Source organism: Dermacentor andersoni, chromosome 1 (assembly GCF_023375885.2).
Source record: "Dermacentor andersoni chromosome 1, qqDerAnde1_hic_scaffold, whole genome shotgun sequence".
NCBI lineage: Eukaryota > Metazoa > Arthropoda > Arachnida > Ixodida > Ixodidae > Dermacentor > Dermacentor andersoni.
The window spans coordinates 92,053,864-92,069,371 of NC_092814.1; the positions used below are offsets into that span (position 1 = coordinate 92,053,864).

The following is a 15,508-nucleotide window of genomic DNA, read 5'->3' on the forward strand; positions in this document are numbered from 1 at the left end:
TTTTTTTTGGCATTGAGATTAGATATTTTTGGACATTTTGTGCTACCCCTTCCAAATAAAAGAGAATTGGCCAATGATTGTACTTTGTGTAAAAGGTTGAGCTTCAACATAGAGAAATGTCTATATAGTCAAGTGCTAAAAAAAAAAAAAAAAATTATGGGGCTTTACATGCCAAAACCACGATTTGATTATGAGGCACGCCGTAGTGGGGGGCTCAGAAATTTGGACCACCTGGGGTTCATTAATGTGCACCTAAACCTAAGTTACACAGGTGTTTTCGCATTCCCCCCCCCCCCCCCCCCCCCGACGTGCTGATTTTACAACAATGATATATTGAAATTGAACTGTATTAACTTTACTGTACACTATAAATGCAGTAATTAAAGTAATGAATTTATGTTTGAAACTAAGACAGTCGTATCCTAAAGCAAGTTCATCTTCAATTTTTCTATAAGCTCTGTCTTCCAAGGTTTGCTATCTAGTGCATCTAATTTTGCATTCTCAGGTAGGAATGCCTGTGCTCATAAACACACTGTGTGCCAGTCTGAAAGCAGGGTGGAGCTGATAACAGTTGCGTTTTTTGCAAATGCATGGTGAAAAAGAAAAGGGGGAGAGAGGAAACAACCTTAAAAACATGATGACCACCATACGTACCTAATATCTGTTTTTATGTGCTGTTACCAAAACAATATGTTTTCTAATGTTGTATTACATGTATGAAACTGTGCTCTTGTTAAGTTCTGAGCCAAGTTGAGTTCTGTTTTTATATAGCCACATTTCTAAAACCTAAAATTTGTATAACTGCTTTCCTTGATTTTAAGAGTATATTGTCTGCTGTTTGTCGCTAATAACTGCACAACGTTTTGCTTCAACCGATGTATTTGCTCTTATGCTTTTGCGATTTCCATGTATATTGTCCCACTCACACAATGCTTCCATGTAAAGGAGCCTGTGAGTTATTTGAATAAATAAACAAGTTGCATCATTTAAGGGTGCACCTTCATACTGACATCATTGCCTCAGAATGCAAAATTGGTCGGACTGAGTGACAAATTTCAAGATTACTATTCTAAAACGGAAGCCCCGTAGAAAATCAAACGAAATGAAGTTGCACTTGTATGACTGTATTGACTATCCCAATATTCCTTTCAGGTGCCAATTAATTCTGTCAATCAGAAATTTAGTTTCGTAAAATGCTTTGCATCTTCAGAATCATAAAAAGCATACAGCTGCCGAACTGATTAAGAATTTGCAATTAGTCAGCAAGCTATGTCAAGTTGACAGGATGTGGACTATGCTAGAATTCCGTACAGAAAAGTCAGATACCAGAACAAACTATTTCACCTCTAGCATACTTAGAAAGCAGCTATCCAGTTACATGAAACAAATGCCCGATATAAAACATTGAGAAAAACAATAAAAGAAGCGAACCAACGACATGAAAACTTACTGATATCGAGAGCAAACACCGAGCATTCTACCTTCCAACTTGTTTTACTAAAATGCTTTACGCACACTAGTATTGCAACATACAGCACAGGTTCAATAAGAAGTTTTTCAGATGTATGCAACATATCCTAAATTAGATTTGCATCAGTGATTTTACTTTTCACAAACTATCTAATACACCCTAACTGTAAAAATGAAAGAGGTAGGTAATGGAAGTTTCACTTAAACACTTCCAGATTGTAATTTTCCATGAATAATGTGCCCATGAAGAAGTGTAAACCATCTGTGCGAGCCGCATTTGTGTAGCTAACATCCCATTTTAAATAAATATAGTGAAAGCCCAACTCTGAAGGCACCGCATATCAAGCACTTATTTAGGATGTTTTGCATGTCTAGAATGCAACTGAATACATCTTCACAAGCACGTGGTGTATTACAGCACAGCATTGTTTTTACGTGAAACAACTAGTAGAAAGTCAATTTACAATAAAAGCTTGCCGCATTGTTCACATCCTCACCTTATACTATGTGCCTCCTACATGAACACTTGCACAGGCCTCCCATATGTTTAGTTCTTTTCAAATGTTATGCACATACTTCTATTAAAATACATGACATGAAATGTTCTAGAATGACAATATGTTAGGTTAGGTTAGATCATAGTTTCACACCAACTTATCGGAGGGAAAACTGGCACTGTGAATACACGCCGGTGAATACACGCAAAGTGCCTCGAGCGGCCAGTCACGCGGCAATTTTGCGTGCATTTGTGGGCTTCTTTCACGCTCAGAAAAACACTTATGTAGCACGTATTGAGCAACACAAAGCTGTATTGGGAGTTTTTCATGTCACTCTACAATTTTCTCATTGACACTTCTCATCAAATTATAGTATTTGAGAAGTTGATTAACTAATCAAGACTATCTAATTAGGCAGAATGAAAAAAAAAAATCTGAGTATCTCCAAGAAATGGAAAACAACATCACCTTGGTTCTGTCCGGCTACGTGGCATTCACATATTTTTAAACTCTGGTTAAAGTTAGCTAGGACACCCTGTTTACACACTAGTATATACACACTATGCTCAATTGTGAGGCAGTCACTATCTGTTAACTACAGGTTCCTGAGAAGACCATGTGCAATGGCAGGGGAGGTTGGTTACAGCTCAATGTGCCAGTTGTAGTGCAAAAAGGAAACCATTAGTGCAGATGTGCATTTTGCTTTAGCTTACCTAGGAGCAAATTAATTTAACATAGAACATACAGCATAGATAAGAGTAGGCATTTTAGAAGTTTGTCATCAAAGACAAGGGTGCTTTTTATTATTGACAAAAAAATTCAGAGTTCCGAGTTTTTTTTTTTTAGCTTCCTTTTGCTGCACACATAAAGACAGATTTCTTTAGTGTTCTGTAAAAGATTGTCTTCAGAAGCTTTCAAACTGCAGTCTTGATTCAATACACACAAAAAGAGACAAAATGGATACAGCAGCAGTTTTATTGGGTGGATTATATTTGAAATGCCATGCCTTGTAATGATTTGTGGCAATCACCACCTATATATGACTTTGGTGGCCATTGCCTATGATGTTCTCTGTAATAGGAAGAGACTGAGGCGGTAAGCCAAACCACACAGGGTTTCGTCAAATAAGCTGACAAACATTTCTAGTGACCCACTGAAAGTACAATAGAAGTATGGGCTGTGCAAAAGTTAATATATCAGACAGACATTGTGCCTACAGCAACAAGTGTTCTGTGTGACTTGCAATGTTACTAGATTTCTTGAAAATTCTGTGCTCGGAAAGGGAGCAGTTAGCCAATGAGCTGAAAGCAAAAAAAAAAAAAAAAAAGAAAAGTGCGTGAAAAGAGCTTAAAGGGAAGCTGAAAGGTTTTCCAGAAAAAATGAGTGAACATCTTTACATAACGGTTTTCAACCCTCCGAATTCGAATATCGTATCGAAATTGAGCGAAAGAAAGCGCAAATATATTTTATTTCGACGAAAAGTGCAGCAGCGCACACGCCCAGCTCACGCGTCTCGTTTCCGCCTGTGATTGATCGGGCGCCTCGTGACGTCAACTCTAGTAACCGACCGCTGCCGCTACACATGAAGCGCGGTGCCAGGTAGTTTGGTGCTGTTTTTCCGAGACGGTTATAGAAAATTTAGAGAGACTGCGTTTTTCTGAGGAGTTCGGCGTTACTCCCTACATGTACGAGCCGATTGCGAAGAGCCGGCCTCTCGAAGAAGTAAACGATGCTGGTGCGAGCAGTGCTTTCGACGCGAACAAAAGCAAAGTCTTGGGATCTCCTCGTGTTGGAAATGCTCTTTGGTGAGTATGTTTTTTGCAAAGCAATCTAGTGATCTCGCCGATCTTTCGCCGATCTAGTGAGCTCGTTTCCGGTCAAACAACTGTAGTGTTGTGTTCCTGCATGCCTCCTCGTGGAACGTAAGCGGGGATGCGATCGTTGGCATTTGTGCGCTGTCCAAAGCTGTCGGCAATCTACAAAGACGGTTTAAACGCGTGAAAAGCTTCCCGGTTCATGCAGTACGTGTAGTGACCTTCATCTGTTGACTACCACGTTGACTACCACGCACGTTGACTACCACTCTACATACACGCAGACGCACCAACAAAGGAATGCAGGGTCGATCGAAGCAGATTACGATGGCACGCACGCAGAAACAAGCGCGGTCAGGCACGGTCGCGGACGCTGTGAAGGAACGAAACACTAGAGTTGACGTCACAACACCGCGGTTTCCGGTCTCCGCTCGCATCGTCAGCAGCAGCGCGCGGCATTCGATGGGGGGGGCGGAGCTACAGCGCAATTTCAACCGACGATTACGTCGCTCCTAATTGAAAAAAAAAACCCCCAAATTTTACCTACATGGTTTATAAGGTTCCCGCATCCGTATATGAGCGTCTTATTGAATTCGACAGACTCTTCAGCTTCCCTTTAACATCAACGTCAAAATAAATTACAAATAAATTACACATCTGTCAGACAAATAACTTTTCATGAACTTGAAGGGTTTACAAGATTTAATTAGCTTTATCTCAAAAAGCAGACAATATGTCCGTGGGACAATAAAGTGGGGTTTTGCAGCCATAGTAGAACCATACTCACATGATTTCCTGGCACCAATGTTCGTGTTAATGTGTAGTTTTGTGCTCGACAACACAAAAATGAAGCAATGCAGTTGCACTTCTTTTTTACAGCTTAACTCATTCCCAGAAAACGTAATCTTTCAGCCATCAATATTCAGTACATCATCAAACTGTGATACATTTTCCAGGTGCTAGATCCCATGTCAACAAGACACACGGCATGCAGGATGGAGAGTAGTAGGCAGCCGCCATGGCAGCTTTCCCACAGTACTCGCCAGCCTACACGTGAAAATGCCGGCACGTACTCACTTTCCTTTTCTGGTGACAGCAAATCTACTCACGGGCCATTCACATCACATTCGTATCACGTTCACAGTTACTGCCACCAACCCTATCACAATAAGCATCTTCATCTATCTGTCTCAGCATGAGTGGCTTAGTGCAGCTGGAAGTGTACTGCATGCTTTTATAAGTGATAACCCAAACACATTGCCGTTGCCTGCTGCAGGTGGTGTGAAGCGAAATCATGTTTCGCTCTGGTGGCATTGTATTCTGGCATTGCCCACCAGCTCGATTTTGCTTCAGTTTCCCATTGCCATCTTAAAGGGACACTCACCAGGCCACATAGCAAATTTTAGTTATCCGCTGGAAGTTGTTACATACCCTCTTGGAAGTGTTCTACTGCAAAAAATTTTCAGATTGGTTCATTAATAGTCGAGGTCTAAACATTTCAGTGCCGCGAACACATGATTTCAGGAGGCGAGTGTCACCGCCAATAAGGACACTCTCTTCACTTGCCCCGTCTAGCCTCCGCAAGCAAAATCCTTTGCCTGTGTTCTCCCATACAGGAGCTGGAGGATCGCGCGACACATGTTACGGGCTCCGCCTTTTTGTTTCCCCTGGTTTTTGGTATTGATGCACTTCTGCTGACAGTCGCATGATTTTGTGCGCTGTGCACGAGAACACCTGACTAGCGGCATAAGTCAGTGCTACACGAACACTGAGGCAGACACAAGTGGATCACAGAGAATGATTGCGTGCTAGAACATGGTAGTTTTAGATTAGGAAGACAGAAGTGTTGGGGCCCCCTAATCTAGAACTCTCTAATGTGTAGTTTCGCTCTCAGCGCGTGCGACTGCATGATGTGAGAACAAGCCGACGAAATGGAAGTACATCTCTCTTGCTGCGGTGCGAAGTAAAACAAGAACACGCTGACATTCGGTTTGTGTGTTGCATTATTTCTCTAAACTTTAATTCGTCAGTTGAAGCAATAGATTACACAAATAACAGATGTTGCCTTGAATAATCCTCAAAGAGTCACGTGTCACAATGAGCGACGTCACAGCATCTACATGTATGTAGATGCATTTGATGACATACGTAATCCCCCCATCTTGGAGCACGGCGCCTATGAGAAGAAAGGCAAGCGGCGTTTGGTTTGAAATTTAAGCTCTTATCGCGGTGTAGTAATACTTTGAAGGCACGATTGTTAGCGTGCATTGTATACACTGTGCTTGTCAGCTCAAAATGGCAAAGGGCCCCTGACCAGGTCTGGACAGTTTGAGCTGACAAGCACAGCTCATACAATGCATGCTAACGATCATGCCTGCAAAGTATTACACCGCTACACACTGCGGAAAGGGCCTAATTTCAAAGCAAACACCATTTGCCCTTCTCCCGGGTGCTGCACCGCTCATAGTGATACACGACTTCAAGAATTATTAATTATGCAAGGCAACATCGGTATTTGTTTAATCTTTTGCTTCAATAGATGAATTAAAGCTTAGAGAAATCAAAATATACAAACTGAAAGTACCGTAGCAAGAGAGATGTACCGTATTTAACCGAATGTAATGCGACCCCAATTGTAATGCGACCCTGATCAAAGACGCAAAAATGCAAATGTAATGCGAGAAACCGAAACTATAGAACACGAATGTAACGCAGGAAACAAACTATAGGAAAAGTCGAGAGCAGCTTTACTGAGGTACCTGCAAACTACGCCTAATCTTCGTCCTCGCCACTGATGTCGCCGTCGCTGTCGTCATAAAAGCTGGACTCCTCTTTGCCACTAGTTGTTTTCCACAGCAGATCGTCCTCACTTCCGTCAAGGGCATTTGTAATAGAACATTTCTTAAATGCGCAGTATACTATTTCATGAGACAGCCTGTACCAAGCAGCTGAAACCCACTGGGCAACAGTAAATGCACTTAGGCGTTTCAGTCTCCCTGCAGGTGTTGAGGTAGATACACATTTAATCCAGTCCCAATACAGCTGCTGCGAGCAATCTTTGAACGGCTTGTTCAAGCAAACATCCAAGGGCTGAAGAATGGACGTCATTCCACCTGGTATAACAACCAAATGCGTTCGGTCATGCTGCAGCTTTTCTTTCACGCCGGGTGTGAGGTGACCTCGAAAAGAATCCAGCACCAATATTGATTCTGGATGCAGCAATGCACCTGGCCTTCGGTCCCAAACACTGGAAATCCAATCTATGACGAGTTCCGAATCCATCCAGCCTTTTTCGTGGCAGCGTACGACAACATTGTTTGGAAATGTTTCCTTCGGGATAGTGTTCCGGCGAAAAATTATGAAGGGAGGGAGCTTGCGACCATCAGCCAAACATGCGAGCATAACTGTTATCCGATTCTTTTCGTTTCCAGTGCTTCTAATCCGAACTTCGTGTTCACCAGACTTGCGCACTGTTCTAACCATTGGCATATCAACGTACACGGGGGTTTGGTCTGCATTCCCGATGTGTCCAAGTGGCATGTTGGTAGAGCCGTGGAGATCAATGACATACCGCTGAAACGCGAGAAGTTTCGACTCGAAGTCCTCGGGTAGTTTCTGACAAATCGAGGTGGTGCGTCGAAGGGAAAAACTGGCCCTTCGCATGAACTTCTGTATCCAGCGGTGCAATGCCTTGAATTGGTTTGGCGCCAAACCCACGTCTCGTGCAAGTTCATGTGCTTTGCACTGAAGCACTTCAATGCTCACATCAAGAAGCCGAGAGCATTGTTCACCAACGAAGTCCGCAAGACGACGCTCCAAATCCAGGAAGCGGCCTTTCTTGGGCCCACGGAAACCTTTTCTATGACTGTTGCAATTGAACAACTCCTGGCGATGCTTCCTCCACCCCCTTATCGTCGATTCGTTGATGTCCAGGCCTCTTGCGGCCGCTGAGTTACCAACTTTTTTTTGGCGAGTAGAATAGCATTGCGTTTGAAGCCAGCGGTACACTGAGTGTGAGAGCACGCCATTTTGGATGTAGGCACACTAAGCAGGCAAGAACAGACCAACGTGTCGAAGCGCTGAACAAACAATGTGGCTATGCACTGCCTGAGGAGTTCGTGGCGTAGGTCACGTGGTACTATCGTGGAAACAAGTGCCCAAGACCAAGTGCCAGTGGCCCAAACGGATCGCTACGTCACTAGAATCACCTAGTGGTGAGAAAGAGGCGCGTCCATTTCGCGCGCCAATTGTTCGACACTCACCTGCGCGTTTGGTCCCTCCAAGGTGACACGTCGCTGGCACACTCTCGTTGGTGTCGTTTGCTCTGCCTTTTTTGAGTTTGCACCGCATTCGCGACTCGCCCTGGCCGTGGTTTGCGTATTGGTTGACCGCTGAATTTGGAGCGCGCGACTTTGAAGGAGCAGGTCAATCGACACGCATGTAAATGCGGCACATTAAGCGAGCTTAATAATGAGTGTTTGGTGCCTTCCTTAGCATTTTTATACCTAGTATTCAAATGTAACGCGGAGGGTGACTTTTCACTTGTATTTTTGGTAAAAAAACTCGCGTTACATTTGGGTAAATAGGGTACTTCCATTTCGTCTGCTTGTTCCCATGTCGTGCAGTTGCGTAGAGAACGAAACTCATTTTCTATTGTGTTCCAGCACGCGATCATGCTCTGTGATCCGCTTTCACCTGCCTCATTTTGTAGCACTGACATATAACGCTATTAAGGTGATCTCGTGCACACCTCTCAAGATCATGCGCTGTGCGAAACGGGACAAGCAAAACAGCTCGCAGGCGAGACCGTCAGCAAAAGTGGGCCGCACAGCAAAAGAAGGGGGGGGGGGAAGAGAAGGTGGGACCCAGGCCGTATGCATCCCGTGATCCTCCAGCTCTGGTATCGTAGAGCGTAGGGAATTTCGCTTGCAGAAGCTAGATGGGGGCAAGTGGAGAAAGTATGTTAGCAGTGACGCTTGCCTCCTGAAATCATGGCTTTGGGGCACTGAAATTTTTATCTTGGCTATTAATGAACCAATCTGAAAAATTATTGCAGTAGCATACTTCCTTCAGGGCATGTAACAACTTCCAGCGCATAACCAAAATTTTTTATGTGGCCTGGTGAGGGGCTCTTTAAAACACAACGCAACAGAAAACAACAAAATGCTCTCGGGTCTCTTGGGTCCCACCAGCTTGATGCAAGACAGCATCTCATATCGCAAAAATTCTCGCCAAAATGTCCCACCCAAAAAATCTGCTGACCCAGCCCGTATTCGAGAAGCGTAAGCATAAGCTTGCCAAAGGCACAAAAATAACAATGCACGTCTCAGGCTGCTCAAGCCCCACCAGATCGGTGCACGTCGGCGTCTCATTCTGACGATTCACGCAACGCTTCACATTCTATAAATGTCAACTACATATGAGTCTACCAAATCATTCTTTTTTTGGTGACTTCATATTGCATGTTTTCCTGGTAAGGATGTTTTTTTCCAAAACATATGAAGAAGGTTCTACTGTACTTCATAAATTCATCCAGATTTAAAAAATTAAAAAATGGGGCAAGATCAACCTGATGTGCTGCCTCTGCCCGTCGACTTCACATCCTGCTGCCTTTCTCTTCACTCTGGCCTCAGTGACTATTGTAAAATGTACTGATCTGCACTAGGAATGACAGAGAAACATGCTAAAAAAAACAATAAATTTGACATGACTGGTCCCAGACAACCTTACCTGGGACCCACCATAGGTGGCATCATGGATCCAACGGTTGGGGCCAGAAGAGGCGGTGCTGAGGCTATCGGGGCATCTGCACCACCTCCATAGAAGGCCAGCAGCCCCACACGAGGATCATCAGGCGCCAAGGGCAAGGTCGTCTCCGGCACCACAGCAGCCGAGGGTGCAAAGCCAGGTTTTCCACATGGTGTTGGCTCAAAAAAGGGGCCCACCAATTCATTCTCCAGGTAGCTTGGTGGAAGGCTTGCAACCCAGCTGCATAAGCAGGTCATAGACAAAGATAAGCAGGTCACAGACAAAGCATGCAAGACCTCATGTTGACCACTGTTGATTTCACAACAGCTGCCTTTTGCACATACAGTTGTACCTACTTATAACAATACCGGTTTTAACAATATATCAGATATAACAATGAGAAGCTGATGCACCGTCAACATTTGTGTGTGTTCTATGGTAAAATAAACTACTTGCTAAATCTATTTTATTATAGCACAAGCTGAACGACAGGGACAACAAAGGCATGTTTAACACCCACACAGCACTACTGACTCTATTGACTAGTGCTGTGTGGTTGTCAAATGTGCCTTTCTGTTGTCCCTGTCGTTCAGCTTGTGCAACAACGAAATAGACTATGCCATGCCAACAAGCCCATATAGCTACCCCGATTGCTTACTACAATGTTTCCAGGCTGCGTTATTGGCTATGACAATTAAACCTGACAAATGGGTGCATAGGTCGAAAGAACAAATTTCGGAGGACACTTAAGCTTCGCCTTTACAAGAGAAATGCGAAAGCAATTAAAGATCCCTTACTGTTTCACACGTTTCCCGGCAACTGCAGCTTATGTAACTAATGTTTTCCTGGAAACACTGGCGGTGAACGCTGTGCACAAAGGCAAGCTTTGTGGGTTTTTTTTGATGGTGTTGCAAGGAACCGAGCAGGCAGCACCACTCCTACTAAGACAGACCTCAAACGGCAGCTGGAAAATGCTATCGCGTTAAATGGGGTTTGTGTTTGAGTTTCTGTGGAACAGAATTATGTTTTCTCGTATATTCAAATTACAATCTGATGCTATCATGTCTGTAGGTTGTGCGTAAGTCATACTTTACGAATTTTCTGATGCACCTTACTTTGAGAAATTCAATTAGTACAGTAACGTCCATACACCACGCGGAAGGCCGGCTTGAATTGGGATGCATGATTTGAGATGATTTTCTCGGCCGGAGACGCCAGCGACAACACCAGATTTTCTGCAACACAGGGCCCTTAACGCTATCGCATTAAAAGAATGCAACACGACTGAGAAAAAAAGGAAAAAGAGCCACTGCACTCGCCTGCATGCCTCCCGCCTTGGCCACACCCGCCTTTGAACCATGCACAACTCTTGCACAGCACGCCTTTGTCGCATCACTAAGATCCCAACCCTCACACGCCTCTGCCTTGTCAGGCATGTCAGGCATGCCAGCACACAGGCAGGTGGAGTGGCTCATCTTTTTTTCCCTAGGATTCTGCGTTGATTTTCCTTTGGGCACAGACACTCAGAAGCCAAATTTAATTGTTATAGCCAATAATGTGGCATGGGAACATTATTAGTAGTTTATTTTATGATAGAATGCACACAAAAGTTCTGTAACTGTTACATGTAATTGAATTGATTTCTGGGGTTTTACGTGCCAAAACCACGCTTTGATTTTGAGGCACGTAGTAGTGGGGGACTCCGTATTAATATTGTCCACCAGGAGATTTTTAATGTGTCCAAATGTATGGGACAAGGGCGTTTTTGCATTTCGCCCCCATCGAATTGCGGCCGTGGCAGCCGGGATTTAATCCTGCGACCTCATGTTTAGCAGCACAACACCAAAGCCACTAAGCCACTGTGGCGGGTCTTGTTACAACCAAGTATTAAAACAAGTAATAAGAAGGTTTGACTGTTCTTATTGTCTAATTGAAATGTTTCAATGCTCGTTTCTTCTGCTTTTCTTGTGCAATCCGGTTATAACATTTATTGGTTATAACAATGGGATTAATCTGTACACGCGGTCTGTTCCAAAAGCTTGTGCAGTAACATTTTTAGAATTGTCAATTCACAAGTTTAAATACATCAATGTGGTCACCTTCAAACTACTCCCCATTAGACACTACACACTGGTTCCACCACTTCTTCCATTGCTGGAAGAACCCTTGGAAATCATCTCTCAAGCACTTTAGTGATAATACTTTATTTTTTGCAACATCCCCAAAATTCCACCTACATATTACCACTTTGCGTTTGAAGAAAAAAGTTGCAGGGTGCTAAATCCAACAAGTAGGGAGGTTGTTTGAGTACAGTGATAGGACTGCGTGCCAAAAACCCACGCGCCCGCAATGCAGTGTGCAGGGGCATTGTCATGATAGAGAATCCAGCACTCCCATTTTGTCAAATTTGGTGATATGTCATGCAGACAATAGTATTTCTAACAATCCAAAACCTCCACTAAGAAAGCTGCATTGACAAATTGACCTTCAACTACAAATTCATGGCGCACAATTCCATGGCAGTAAAGAAACATGATCAACATCACCGATTTTGCTTCTCTTCCCAAGGCTTTCTTTGACCTTGGCTCATCTTTTTTTTTCCACTCCTTGCTTTGTGATTTCAGGTCTATGTGATATCTGTGAATCCAAAATTCATCGCCAGTGATAGCTCTTTGCAAGAAATCATTACTTTGTCTGAAGTTTACCGATCGCACATTTTTTTCCCCACAACTTTTGCTCAGGAGTGTGTGCTTTTGGTACCACCCTGACACAAGCCTTTCTTCCCGCAAATTTCCTGTCAGAATCTTGTGAGTGAATGAGTTTCTGAGAAACCAGGTGAGAAACCAGGTGCTGTTGATAAATCAGTCACTGAGTGGTCATAAAACATTAGAGCGACCATATGAATAATCATTGACGTTTTGCACCCTCTCAAAGGATGGAGGGGCATCTTCATCTTGCATTGTCTTTGGGCCTTCACAGGCATCTAAAAAATGCTGGAATTCTTAAAGGCAGCTCTTTCCTTTAGGGTTCCCTCTCCACAAAGCTGTTGACACATGTGATAAAGTTGTACCCCATTTTGTCGCAGTATTATAAGAAGCTTTATACCGATTCTTTGTTCCATGTGCTGCTCAGATGCCCCGACGACATACAAGAAGTGGGTTGTACAAACAATGTATGCATAAAACCCCGACATGCTATGCAGCAGTTCAGCTCATACTGGAGGTCAAGATTCTCGACTCAAAGAAGAATGGCACAAATGAACGGGGACAAGATACGAGGGTTGATCCAGAAATAAGGTTCCCATCAATTTTAAAAATAGACAACATTGTTTATTCTCATAGAAATTTAGATAATTGGAAAGATGAAACTTTGCTCTATTTTTCTATATAATCACCATCTTTTTCTACACATTCTTGTAGACAGTGCTTCAATTTCTGTACATAAGTCAGCACTAAATAAGCTTAATAGTGGGTGTTGAGTAAACTCATTAACCATTAACACAAACAAAACGAAAGCCATTCTATTTCAACCTAAAAATTCGAGGGCTAATATTACGGACTTCACAATTTTAGGAAACTCGCATGTTGATATAACCTCATCGGTTAAATGCTTTAGCATCATTTTTAATGAACATTTAACCTGGAATAAACATTTCGACATGCTCAGTGGTAAACTTGCAGGCGTGGTGGGTGCCCTTGCAAAGGTACGCTTTTCTCTGCCCACTTCTGTCAAGCTATTCGTCTACAACTCCCTTTTTTCACACCTAAAATACTGTCACCTTGTCTGGGGCAACACTACAGGGTCAAACATTATTAAACTTTATGCATTAGAAAAAAAGGCTGCGTGTGCGATTAGCAACTCAGCCTATGATGAACACACTGAACCCCTTTTTAAGAAACTTCAAGCTTGTCCCGTAAATTTACTATTCAATAACTTACTCTTGCAACGGTACCTTACGGAAAAAAAAAGCGAGGAAGTCACTTTATTGAACACCTATCCAACTTATCCAAAAGCATAAAAAAATACAATACTCGTCATAACGCTACGTGGTTCATACCCCGGACACACACCAACTATGGAACACAACCACTTTCTCACTAATTACCGTCCTTGTTAAATTCACTTGGTTTTTGATTACTGACTTCGTTTCTGCAACAATGATGAATGTAATTGTATACACACACACACACAAAGCACACGAACCGAATGTCTGCATATTTTTGTTTTACTTCGCACTGCAGCAAGAGTGATATACTTCCATTTTGTCTGCTTGTTCCCACGTCATGCAGTCGCACGTGCAGACACCAAAAACTGTCATTTTCTGCCATGTTCCAGCACAGGATCATGCTCTGTGATCCTCTTGTCTCTGCCTCAGTACAGTCAAACCTCGATATATCGAACATGGATATATCAAATTATTGCGTATATCAAACACTTTCTATATCACCTGGAAAATCGCATGCATCTTTAATTTTTTTTATTTCGAACGGGGTTGGATGTAAAATGGACATATCGAACTCCGCCACCCCAGACCACGTGCACTCTGTTGACAGGCGGTGAGCTTTCCCGACTGCTATTCCAGTACACCATACTATAGCTGCCCACATCAATCGCGCCATTGGCGCCATTTAGACGTAGTGGCGTACGCACACGGCGGCTTGGCTAGTTAAACAACGTCAATGACCCATTGCATTTGCCGCACTGACTCCTCCTTGGTGCAGCCATAAGTGGCGCGCGGCTGCACTCTGCGCCTGCCGCATCTCGCGAGGACTGGTGGTTTGCATCCACAAAGATGCGCGAGAGAGCTCGCTCGCTGGGCTCCTTCATGGATGCCTTGGCAGACGTCACTTAATACTTTGTTATTGACCGGGTTTAAAAATGCTTTGATTGACGCATGTGGAGATCGCAACAGAAGTAGTGGCCAAATGAAGACGCTGCCGAGGTTGATCCTACAAGCGCTGATGTTGCCTCGCTCCCAACTTCATATGAGGCTATAGCTGCTATGGCCCTTCAAGGCCGCCAGCCTATCGCTTCGATTGTTTAGACAGTGTTGAGGACTCCGTGTTTAAGCACAAGGCTGCCAATAAGAAGTGATTGGCCTCGGCTGCGCCGACTTCGCGCGGCGGACGAAGTTGGCGCAGCCTAGGCTAATTGCGCGTGGTGCAACCGAACATACGCTCCGAACAACGATCCCCAATCACGCCCTTGGTTTATCGACTGGTGTGCAGAAGTTTCTGACGCGTTTCTTATGTGATTTTATATATCTAATTCTGGCTATATCAAACTATTTCGCGATCACCGCACTGTTCGATATATTGAGGTTCGACTGTATTCGTGTAGCACTGACTTATACCGCTAGTCAGGCGTACTCGTGCGCAGCGCACAAAATCGTGTGCTGCTCGAAACGAGACAAACGCAACAGCTCGCGCGTGATGCCGTCAGCGGAAGTGCGAGGGGAAAAAATGAAGGCGAGACCCATGACGTATGCATCACGCAATCCTCGAGCTCCGCTAAGGGTGAACGCAAGGAAGGAATTTCGCTTGCAAAGGCTAGACGGGGCAAGCGGAGAGAGTGTCTTTCTTGGCAATGGCCCTCGCCACCTGAAATCATGGGTTCGTGGAACTGAAATATTTCAATCTCGGCTATTAATGAACCAATTCGAAAATTTTTTGCAGCAGAACGCTCCCTAGAGGACATAGAACACCTTCCAGCATATAACCCAAATTTGCTATGGAGCCTGGTGAAGGGCCCTTTAATATCAACATTTAGCACTCCAGGACTATTTGCTTATTCCATTCCAAGTCTATTTCGTAATCTCTGGTTCCCATTCCATCTGCCAGACTAGTGCCGTCATTCCATCTCGGGTGTTTGGAAACATTACAACTCTGGAGTTGCCACTACACAACTCTGGTATGAAGTAGACAGTGAAATATGCAATATATTCACTTCCTGACAAAGTGCAACCTGCCATGTATTCTT

General features: G+C 43.7%; 1 protein-coding gene across 2 annotated transcripts in view; it reads right to left on the reverse strand.

Moving 5' to 3' along the window:
* The window catches only part of LOC126544501 (uncharacterized), a 69,375-nt gene that overhangs the window by 26,086 nt on the left and 27,781 nt on the right, over positions 1-15,508 (reverse strand). For both annotated transcript variants that reach the window (XM_050191844.3, XM_055061777.2), the window contains exon 6: positions 9,512-9,769. In XM_050191844.3, coding sequence (XP_050047801.2) covers positions 9,512-9,769 — 258 coding nt within the window. The remainder of the gene's footprint in view (positions 1-9,511; positions 9,770-15,508) is intronic.